The sequence below is a fragment of the Camelina sativa genome, chromosome 7 (assembly GCF_000633955.1).
Source record: "Camelina sativa cultivar DH55 chromosome 7, Cs, whole genome shotgun sequence".
In the NCBI taxonomy this organism is placed as follows: Eukaryota; Viridiplantae; Streptophyta; class Magnoliopsida; order Brassicales; family Brassicaceae; genus Camelina; species Camelina sativa.
In genome coordinates this window covers 22,884,902-22,894,785 of record NC_025691.1, presented here as the reverse complement: position 1 = coordinate 22,894,785, position 9,884 = coordinate 22,884,902, and the positions used below count along the sequence as shown (strand labels likewise).

Below are 9,884 nucleotides of genomic sequence, written 5' to 3'. Positions count from 1 at the left end.
AAAAAAAAAAAAAAAAAAAAAAAAAAAAAAAGAACGTTTATTTTTGAAACTATAAAACTTCGTTGACAAAGTTTATTTACATGAACTCTCTGTCCTTATTCAAGTTTCTGACCATTCATCACACGAATAGGATAAGGTTGCTATCTTTTTTCATATATATGAAATCAGAATAAACATTTTCAAGAATTTTTTTTTCGAAAATGACGACTCTCTTCACTTCGACGGTTCCTTCTCACCACCGTTTTGTATCGCCTTCTCAACACCCGAAACAGAGCCTTCCATCGCAGTCTCTAAGCGTTGCTTTACAGGGGAATCTTGAACCAGCGGTGGCGGTCACATTGCAGGAGCAGAAAATGACGGATTGGATGGCTTCTCCGGTGACGCGACGGTTCGGAATCGGTGCCGGATTAACCTGGTCTGGGTTTCTAGCTTTTGGTGCTGTCTCTGAGCAGATGAAGAAGTCACCACTCGATGTGTTCCAGGAAGAAGATACCACAAGGTTGCTCATAGTTTATAGTGAAAGAATAAGGATTTGAATGGTTTTGTTATCATCTTTACGAACTTGAATTGTTTTTATTTAATTTCTGAATTTGGCAGAGTAAAGCAACAAGAAGAGATCATCTTACCAAACGGCATAAGGTACATTCCCCAGTACATGTGTTGATTTATGTTTCCATTAAATAGAAAAGTTTGTGAGCTTCCAGTGTAGTATTGTAGCATTCTCTATGGCTTTGACCTGTCTTATTTTTTATGTCATTTTGGGAAATCCTACTACTTTTGAGGCTGGTTCTGCTTATATCTTGCTGAGCTTGAAACTTCTCTGTATATATTACCATGCATCACAATTCATAAACTCAATCTCTTGAAAATTCAATTTTTTCTCATTTTGATCATAGGACTTTTGTCTTGTTTTGATCTCATATTGGAAAAACCCTTGTAACATTTTTGAGGTGGTATGGAATAATTCTGAATCTATATATGTATATGCTCTTACTGAGCCTGAAACTTACTTCTATTCATCACAAACTCAAGCTCTTGTCTTTGGGAAATGTAACCGTGTAGGTACTATGATTTACAAGCTGGAAGTGGAGCTACTCCAAGCTCAGGATACTTGGTAGTGTTTGATGTAAAGGGAAAAGTACATGGAACCGAACAAGTGTTCGTCGACACATTCGGAAGCAAAGACAAAAAGAAGTCACTAGCGATGGTAATGGACTCAAGACCATATAGCAAAGGACTATGCGAAGGCATAGAGTATGTTCTAAGGTCAATGAAAGCTGGAGGTAAACGTAGAGTGATCATCCCACCTACCTTAGGATTCGGAAGCAAAAACGTCGAATTCGGACCGGGTTTGCAGATTCCTCCGTCTGCAACACTTGACTATATCATCGAGGTTGATACAGTTTATTGTTTCCAAACTATTGTATGAGTCCATGGGAGGTTATGAAGCCAAATAATGTATAAAAGTTTCACACTTTCTTCGTATTTTCCCCGTGTATATTCTTTGAATTAGACTTTTCTAGTGTACCAAATAAACGGCACGGTGTTTGGTTCACAACCACATAAACTCATCGTAGTCTCAGCCATATATACCAATGACAAGTTGGTAAAGATGACGACTTTTCGTTTTTTATTCTTTTCTCAATTTCCGTTTTGAGTAGGAAACAATAAAAAGGGATAACGAATTGTTTCTATTCGAGCGAAAGGATTGATCTTTGGAAGTTTTCTCCGATAAGAATGGGAACAGTTCTGGATTCGCATTTCCTGGCCCTCACTGCTATTGTCACTGTAAGTTCCTCTGTTCTGTGGGAGTTACGAGTTGGGTTTTGTTCGTCTATGTCTGATTTGGTGTTTTTCTGCATTTGTAGGTGGTTTACCAGTTTATATTCTTCGTAATCACAGCTCTTTTCAAATTTGATCAAGTCACTGACTTTGCTGGTACCACCATCTTCATTCCTCTATTCCCAATTGCGTTACCTTCATTCTCTGTTACGTAGGAGTTCATTATACTAATTAACCTTGTATGTTCAGGAAGCACAAACTTTGTTATACTTGCTGTATTGACTCTTGTTCTTAAAGCCACTTGGCATTTTCGCCAGGCAAGTCTCAAGACTCTTGTAATTTCCTCTCTGTTTTCTCATATGTATTTTGTTTTGGTGTTTTGAGTTTCTTTGTTTTCTCTTCACAGATAGTCTTGACTTTGCTAGTTGTGGTATGGGGTCTTCGTTTGGGGATATTTCTTCTAATGAGGTCTCTACCAATGACTGCATCATTCTCACTTTATATTACTTTCTGGATCAATAGCATAACCCTCTTGTTGTTTTAGGATCTTGCAATGGGGTGAAGATCGACGATTTGATGAACAACGTGGAAATATAGTGAGACTAATAATTTTCTGGACTCTTCAGGTAAAGTTTTTATAACTATGTATTCATTCTCTTATAGAGAGCCCTATTGGAATTCATGCTTGTGATATCTCAAACTAGAGTTGTTGTTTTCTTTCACGGTAGGCTGTGTGGGTTTGGACGGTTAGCTTACCTCTAACCATTGTGAATGCAAGTGATGGTGGAGGATCTCTTAGACCCGCAGATGTTATCGGTTGGACAATGTGGGTTTTTGGTTTCTTGATTGAAGCTGCAGCTGATCAACAGAAGCTCTCTTTTAAAAACTCTCCAGAAAACAGAGGAAAATGGTGTGATGTTGGTGTGTGGAAATGGTCAAGACATCCAAACTACTTTGGTGAGGTTAGTACTTTCATATATTATATGTTCTTCATCTTTAGCATAAATGGTGATATGATCGTTTCATTACTGTGTGTGTCTGTGTGGGTTTATATGTTCATCAGATGCTTTTGTGGTGGGGAATCTTTGTGGCTGCATCACCCGTGCTTGAAGGTGCAGAGTATCTTGTGATACTCGGACCACTATTTCTCACTTTGCTACTTCTATTCGTCAGTGGCATACCATTACTCGAGGTTCTCGTTCGTTTTCTATCTCTCTACTTAGACAGTTTCTGAATCACATATGGCTGATATGAATATAATGAACAGGCATCGGCTGACAAAAAACATGGCAACTCGGGAGCTTACAGATTCTACAAGAAGACAACAAGGTTTAACGATGTGAACTTGTTCTAAAGATAATGTTTAATAAACCTTGAATCTAGCTAATTTGTTTCTATCTTCGATCGATCTTTAGTCCTCTGATTCTGTTGCCGAGAGGAGTTTATGGGAACTTACCTGGATGGTGCAAGACGATCTTTCTCTTCGAGTTTCCATTTTACAGCCGAAGTCTCCCTCAAGAGGTGGCTGTTTAGTAAGTGCTTATTCAATTTGAGTTTCATCTCTTTTGTATCTTTCTCTTGTGTGTGATGAGTTTGGCTTCTCTTTTCTTGTTTACATGGAAGAAAGTTAAAGGAGACTCCAAGAACGGCAAAGAGAATGAACTAAAGGATGACTGATTTGTGAAGCACTCTCTAATAAAATTCTGTAAAAAAATTGCTTGTAAGAAACTGAAATTTGTTTGAAATATTGGACAAATCTTGGCGTATGTGTAATTGAAGCATCGAAGCAAATTAAATGAAGAAACATATTTGACAGAACCGGATCTCAGTTGTGATTGGTTCATTTTTTTATTTGAGTTTCATATTTAATTGATAATATGATTCAAAATTCATGTATGTGGCCAAGTCAAAATTTTAAGGAATACATGCAAATAAAAACATCATCAAAATATTCCAAAACAATAACAAAAAAAAAAATACATGAATTATTTACTTGTAACAACAGTAGGAAGAAGAGCTTAACGGTTGAGTAGTAGCAGTGACTTCGTGGATATTCACAATTTCTTTACCAACGGGAAGGACCGTACCATTACCGTTAACTTGAGCCTTCGTCGCGACGCCGTTGGATTTAATTTCCTCTGCGTTCCTCTGCGTCACAACCTCATGTATCCGTCCAATCATCACGAGAAACGCTTCTTCGACGTTAACATTCTCTAAAGCCGAAGTCTCAAGGAAGTAAAGACCTTCTGATTCAGCTAGACTCTTACCATCATCTTCTTCAACTTCTCTAGATTGTCGGAGATCAGATTTGTTGCCAACGAGGACAACGACAGTGTCGGGATTGGAGAAGTCTCTGAGCTCAAAAAGCCATTTCTTGATGTTTTCGAACGTTGTTCGTCTTGTGATGTCGTAAATCAGTAATGCCCCTAATGCTCCTCGGTAGTACGAACTTGTAATTGCTCTAAATCTTTTACTCATAAAAAAATTAACACATATTAGATATTAAAAATATTAATTAAGGATTAACATTCCATTAATTTCATAACTCCAAATATAAAAAGATTAGGTCAAAAATAAAAGCTCAAACGAAAAGATACAAAATAAGGAACAGAGTAGTGTGGTCACGAGGTTGCAAAATTAGGTCCGTGAGTTTGGATGGTTGCTCGCTCACAAAGAATTCATTTTACGTACGCAAGTTGTATGATTTAGATTTTAGATGGGACTTTGATGTGTTTGCAAATAATACCTTTCTTGGCCGGCGGTGTCCCAAATCTGAGCCTTGATGATTTTATCTCCAACGTGGACATTCCGGTAAGCGAACTCAACTCCGATGGTTGGTTTAGAGTCAAGCCGGAACTCGTCCTTGGAAAATCTTGATAAGAGGTTTGATTTTCCGACGGCTGAGTCTCCGATCAGCACAGCCTTGAACAAGTAGTCGCACTCTTCCTCGTACGAGTCTTCAGCCATTTGTCTCAAGAATTAAAATCTAAAGTTCCTCTCAAGCCAAACGCTATTTGTTACGACAAAATAGGAGAAAGGAGAAGAAGTAAGAAGAAAGGAAAAAGACAGTTCCTCCACTGAATTTGGCTTTTGGTTGTAAATCGGATTTAATTAATAGTGTTTTTTATAGTCAAACTCAAAATCATTATAATTTTTTTTTAGAATAGTATATTACTTACGTATTGCGATCGTATTTAGAATGAAAAGGAGAAAGAAAAAAAGAAAAAAAAAACGAGGATAGCGTCAAAGAAAATGTAATAATTCAACTGAATCACTAGAATCGTGGACATATCCTCTCTGATTATTTATCTAACGAGGATATGTTGTGATTTTTAGTTATTTATTTTTTTAACGAGGATATATATGTTGATTAGGTTTTAAGATTAATAAGAGAGGAGGATTCATAATCACAACCATAAGTGCAGCTGTTTTTTTTTTTTGGTAGAGAGTGCAGCTGTTTGTTGGCATGTGAAATCATGGATTACAACATAATGATAACGTTGTCTTCCTTTTATCATTGTTCAAAAAAAAAAAAAGGTGAAAACATTCCGAAATATTATTATTACAGCCCGGATTGATAACGACTGTTACTTATAGCTGTAAAAACTTTAATTTTAAAATTTTAGTTGTAGAGAATTTGGCTGTAGATGCTTTGACTGTACAAATTTTAACTGTTAAAATTTGATTGGTAACAAACACTTTAAAACTGTAACTGTTACCTTTATTATTAAAAATATTGAAATGATGATGTTAATGATGATAATAAAAACAAAAATAATTATTATTGAAATGGAACTTAAAAAAAAGAAAAAAAAATAAGAATAATTATTTTATAAAAATAAAATATGTAAAATATATATATAAACTTGTGGAGAGCTTTATTATTATTTCAATCCTCATAGAAAATAAGAAAGAGAAAAAAAAAACTACAGATTTTTTTATTTATGTTTTAACAGCAAAAAAAATCTCACATTTCTGGTTTTAAAAATTTGTATGTACAAACAAAAAAAATGGACAGTTAGACTTTCAAGGCTTTTATAAATAATAAAGCAATGAAAGTATGATTGGTAAAATTTTGGTTTTTAAAACTTAAATTAATTTTAAAGTCTTTAAAATCTCTCCCAACGAGAGCCGTCTGCTACTTTTATTTTCCCTTAAAATGTGTAATTTTGTTGTGTTGATTAGAAAATAATCAAATACTATCAGATTAGATATCATGATGTTCAATAACCAATCATACCTACCTATTTCCTTTTCTCTTTGACATTTTTCACCTAAGTTCACACGCTTTCAAAGTTGTTCTTCTTTATACCAATTGTTATTTGACACGAATTATTGTTTTGTTACTGTAAAATTTACGTGATAACTACACTTATCAGATATCAAAAAAGAATCCGAGTTTCATATTTTTATCTTACGTAATAAAAATGAATATTTATGATTAATGGTATTTTAAAAATATGATCCACTGATTTTTCTAATCAAAAGAAATCAATGTCGTTGCATTAGTAATTAATCAGTATATATAACCCTGGCTGGCAGCTACATGGTGAACTAAATGACGTGAAGTTAAATAAAATGAAATGGAAGGGGCAAGGTAATCATAATAAGCAATTTCAATGGTGAGATGTTAAGTTTTACCATTAAAAGAAGTATGAAACGTTATGCTCGATGCTTCCATTGATTAACAATACTCTCTCTCAGTCTCAGGTAATAACTAACTAATACTATTATTTGCGAGATAAATAATTGAGTCGGTTCATCCTTTATAATTTTATTCATTTTGACTTTCAAACAGATAGGAAAAAAAGTGTTGTAGCTTGTAGAGATGGGTTCATTTTTTGATGCAATAATGAAAATAACTATAGGAACTTTGACAAGAAAAAAAAGAAGCTCTCAGGCCGTTTAGTCGGACTGACTAAAAAAGGTAAATAGAATTCTCATTGGGCTTAAAACCTGGGCCCTTAAAAGCCCTATGTGTTAAAAGTGAATCCAGCTGGTGAGATTTGTGACCGTATATATTCCGAACCGAATCAGATTCCCATTTTTCATGCCACACAAGAAGAAGAATCACATTCCAAAATAACTGGTTGAACATGTATTTCTCCACACAAATAGCGTCTTTGTTGACCAGTTCCACCAGTAAAACAGTCATACGAAACATTACATGCCTGCGATTTTCGGCTTAGTCCGGATCAAACTAACCGAAAAATAAAGTTGGTTTGCTTTGGTTTGGATATTGTTAAAACTTAAAAACTGATCAAAATATTATGAACTGATACAAAATTAAAATTCCACCAATCGGTTCAGCCGAGAGACCCGAAACCGATTAAAGAACCAAAAATCTCGGATCAAAGAACTTGATTAAAATCTTTAATAGCAATACCGAGAAAATGCATAATCCATATAGAGTAATCATATAGTTGCAGGAACAAACTCATCATCATCATCGTCCATATATATTAGGAAGAGAATCGAATCAACTTTTGTTGTTAAACCTAAAAAAAAAGTACTTGCATATGTTCGTATATCTTCTTCACCCTAAGCAGAACTAGCGTTCGCGGATGATCCTTTCACGAGCTCAGGCGAACTCATCATTTTCTGAAACTCCTCAAAGTTAACATTACCATCACCATCAGCATCAACATGCCCGATCATCCTCTCACAGTCTTCAACAGAGCAAGACATACCAAGACGGTTGAGAACCTTATGGATCTCAGATGACGAAATCAAACCGTTCTTGTTCTGATCATATAGATCAAAAGCTTCACGGATCTCTGCCGCGGAGGAGGACGATCGGCATATGGCGGCGAACTCTTCTTTGTTGATGTAACCGTCGCGATCGATGTCGATGTCGTCTAGAACACGGCTGAGCTCCTCCTCCGTGTACGACGTTCCCATGGATTTGAAAACGTTCCCGAGCTCTGATACAGAGATCTTCCCGTCGCCGTTGGAGTCGAACTGGTCGAAGACCTTCTTGAGCTCCATGTCGGTTGATGGTGTTGTGGATTTGTTGGTGGTGTTCGTCATTTTTGTGTTTTGTGAATTGTTGGAATTGTGATCTTGACGTTTTTATAGAGTTTTGTGATGATTAAGCTTTAGGTTGATGCCTTTTTTTTTTGAACGATGCTTGATGATGCCTTTTGTATGGCTACCCTTCATGGCTTTCTTTTCATTAACTAAATATATTTATTTCTATTTTTAATTTTTCAATATTTAGTTTTTTCCTATATATATAGTTGTGTAATTTAGTATAGTAGTAGTGTGCTCTATTTGATTATTACATAGTGCGTATCAAATTATAAGGTATATGTTCTTAGTTAGTGCGTGTGCCTCTATGGGGAATCTGAAGCTATACATGCAAGTGGGAGGTAAAGACATTCCCCGTTTAAGATATTTGGGGGGAGAGCAAATATGAATGTGACATATCTGAATAATATTATTGCGAACGATTTTGATAGTTACGATATTATTTATTGAAACCATAACTATCATCATCTGATATTTATATGAACATTTTCTGGAAATAATTTTGAATATTTATACAAATTACTATGTACAAAAACTAAATAAGAAATCATAAACATGAATTACCAATGTACATTTCCTTCTTTCATGCAGATTTTGTTTGTGTTGTAAAATATAGATTTTAGCTTAGTTATAATTAAGTCCCTGTGTAGTATATACTGTATACATGTGTTAATAAAAATGGTAAATCGAGATTAAGCGGGGGTAGGAGTCAAAATATGCCGAAGCCTAAGACTATCCTAATTGGTGTTTCTTATTAGAAACTTTTACAATAAAAAAAATCAAAAAGTAATGAAAAGTTATGAGCGAGGAGAGAAACATTTTTTCATCAAGAAACATTTGAAACGTTTCTTGCATTATTAGACTATCCTCATTGGTTCAACTTTCTTTAAAAAATTAAATATAATCAAACAATTAAAATATTAATTTATTTTGTTTTTAAGAAACTCTGTCGATTTTTTTTACTGATGAGGATAGTCTAAGAAATACATAACTGAAGCAAAGAAAGGCGAGGATGAGAAAAAATATGGTGAGGATGAGAAAAAATACGGTGCCAATGGCACCATCCCATACATTAACAACATCGGCAATAAAATAAAATTTCGTATCTTTGGAAGCAGCTAATTTTACCGATCTCACATTCCCGAAAATACCAAGTCCGATTATCGACAGAAGGGTAAATCCAACTATCAAATACCCAGCCGGTATTACCCACTTTAATACATCTCCCCAAAAACTCGAGGCCATTTTCGTTTATTTATTTATTTTGGTCTTGTTGATTGTAAAAGGCTCCATATATATTTATATGTGCGTGGTTGTAAGTAATTCCCAATTGCGTTTGAGTTTTTATTGTTTGCTTCACGTTGGTAATTCAATTATATTTAATAAATCTACCATGCATGGGTTTTTGCTTGAGCGTGTCCAGTCTCGATTCCTTAATTTGGGAGATGTTTTTAATAGGTGAGAGATTTTCGTCTAAAATGGCATGGAAATATATATATATATATATATATGTTTTGATTTAAATTAGATTATTTTTCAAAGTAAGTTTGTTGAAGGGTCTATTCGGGTTTAATACTGTTTACACTTTACAGGTATAGTAAAACAAAACAAATTAACCCGAATTAGATTCGTCCTTTGTAATCCGGTTTTTGTTTAATTTACTTTTAAACCGAGGTCCAAGACATCACTTAATTTTATTAAACGCATATCACAAATGCATGAAATCTAATAAAGATCATCGAACGAGTGAGAACATTAAGCGAAAGAACAAAGGTCTCGGTAACTCTCACTAGAACCTCGTACATACTAAACAAATCATATAAAATAATTTAAAAGTGAGATTTCAATCAACGGCCGTGGTGAGGGCAAAAAGTGACGACGTAGTTAGCTTTAGAACACGTAGCAATGCTGGTTGGGTCATCGTAGGCGTATGAGTAGGCCTTTGGGCAAGCTACCTTGAAGATCTTAGAGTAAGCCGTAGGCTTGCATGACTGTGGGTTACCGAACAAGCCGGTACAACAGTAGCGTGGTGAGTTAAAGGCAGAGCACGCGCTTTTACAGGCTACTACCTG

The 9,884-nt window shown here is 35.0% G+C and overlaps 5 protein-coding genes across 8 annotated transcripts in view; 2 read left to right on the top strand and 3 right to left on the bottom strand.

Moving 5' to 3' along the window:
- On the top strand, window positions 94-1,563 carry LOC104702062 (peptidyl-prolyl cis-trans isomerase FKBP17-3, chloroplastic-like). The gene is made up of 3 exons (XM_010417874.2): window positions 94-499; window positions 598-639; window positions 1,063-1,563. The coding sequence occupies exons 1-3, from the start codon at window positions 201-203 to the stop codon at window positions 1,427-1,429; spliced, it is 708 nt and encodes a 235-aa protein (XP_010416176.1). The 5' UTR covers window positions 94-200; the 3' UTR covers window positions 1,430-1,563.
- Window positions 1,636-3,600, top strand: LOC104702063. Of its 4 annotated transcripts, none has more exons than XM_010417876.1 (10): window positions 1,636-1,788; window positions 1,869-1,938; window positions 2,032-2,099; window positions 2,189-2,250; window positions 2,327-2,408; window positions 2,511-2,744; window positions 2,846-2,974; window positions 3,050-3,111; window positions 3,198-3,303; window positions 3,410-3,600. In XM_010417876.1, exons 1-10 carry the CDS (start codon window positions 1,738-1,740, stop codon window positions 3,446-3,448), a joined length of 903 nt encoding a protein of 300 aa, XP_010416178.1. In that variant the 5' UTR covers window positions 1,636-1,737; the 3' UTR covers window positions 3,449-3,600. The 4 variants fall into 4 exon arrangements, with proteins under 4 accessions (XP_010416178.1, XP_010416177.1, XP_010416179.1 ...); XM_010417875.1 differs by having other exon boundaries at window positions 3,406-3,600; XM_010417877.2 differs by having other exon boundaries at window positions 1,637-1,788; window positions 3,198-3,314.
- On the bottom strand, window positions 3,681-4,908 carry LOC104702061 (ras-related protein RABA6a-like). The gene is made up of 2 exons (XM_010417873.2): window positions 4,529-4,908; window positions 3,681-4,249 (listed from the first exon to the last, which is right to left on the bottom strand). Exons 1-2 carry the CDS (start codon window positions 4,747-4,749, stop codon window positions 3,772-3,774), a joined length of 699 nt encoding a protein of 232 aa, XP_010416175.1. The 5' UTR covers window positions 4,750-4,908; the 3' UTR covers window positions 3,681-3,771.
- LOC104702060 (probable calcium-binding protein CML26) lies at window positions 7,114-7,872 on the bottom strand. Its single transcript, XM_010417872.2, has one exon. It carries the CDS (start codon window positions 7,810-7,812, stop codon window positions 7,324-7,326), a length of 489 nt encoding a protein of 162 aa, XP_010416174.1. The 5' UTR covers window positions 7,813-7,872; the 3' UTR covers window positions 7,114-7,323.
- The window catches only part of LOC104702059 (thaumatin-like protein), a 6,169-nt gene continuing 5,768 nt past the window's right edge, over window positions 9,484-9,884 (bottom strand). Inside the window, exon 4 of the mRNA XM_010417871.2 lies at window positions 9,484-9,881. Within this exon, the coding sequence (XP_010416173.1) occupies window positions 9,660-9,881 (222 nt within the window). The 3' untranslated portion in view covers window positions 9,484-9,659. The remainder of the gene's footprint in view (window positions 9,882-9,884) is intronic.

Bases quoted from the DNA above. Each gene is read 5' to 3' on its own strand.
- LOC104702062 (XM_010417874.2), top strand. From the start codon at position 201: ATGACGACTCTCTTCACTTCGACGGTTCCTTCTCACCACCGTTTTGTA. The intron at 500-597 runs GTTGCTCATAGT...TGAATTTGGCAG, and splicing joins CAGGAAGAAGATACCACAAG to AGTAAAGCAACAAGAAGAGA. The intron at 640-1,062 runs GTACATTCCCCA...GTAACCGTGTAG, and splicing joins ATCTTACCAAACGGCATAAG to GTACTATGATTTACAAGCTG.
- LOC104702063 (XM_010417875.1), top strand. From the start codon at position 1,738: ATGGGAACAGTTCTGGATTCGCATTTCCTGGCCCTCACTGCTATTGTC. The intron at 2,100-2,188 runs GCAAGTCTCAAG...TTCTCTTCACAG, and splicing joins CCACTTGGCATTTTCGCCAG to ATAGTCTTGACTTTGCTAGT. The intron at 2,251-2,326 runs GTCTCTACCAAT...TTGTTGTTTTAG, and splicing joins GGGATATTTCTTCTAATGAG to GATCTTGCAATGGGGTGAAG.
- LOC104702061 (XM_010417873.2), bottom strand. From the start codon at position 4,749: ATGGCTGAAGACTCGTACGAGGAAGAGTGCGACTACTTGTTCAAGGCT. The intron at 4,250-4,528 runs GTATTATTTGCA...TATGAGTAAAAG, and splicing joins GACACCGCCGGCCAAGAAAG to ATTTAGAGCAATTACAAGTT.
- LOC104702060 (XM_010417872.2), bottom strand. From the start codon at position 7,812: ATGACGAACACCACCAACAAATCCACAACACCATCAACCGACATGGAG.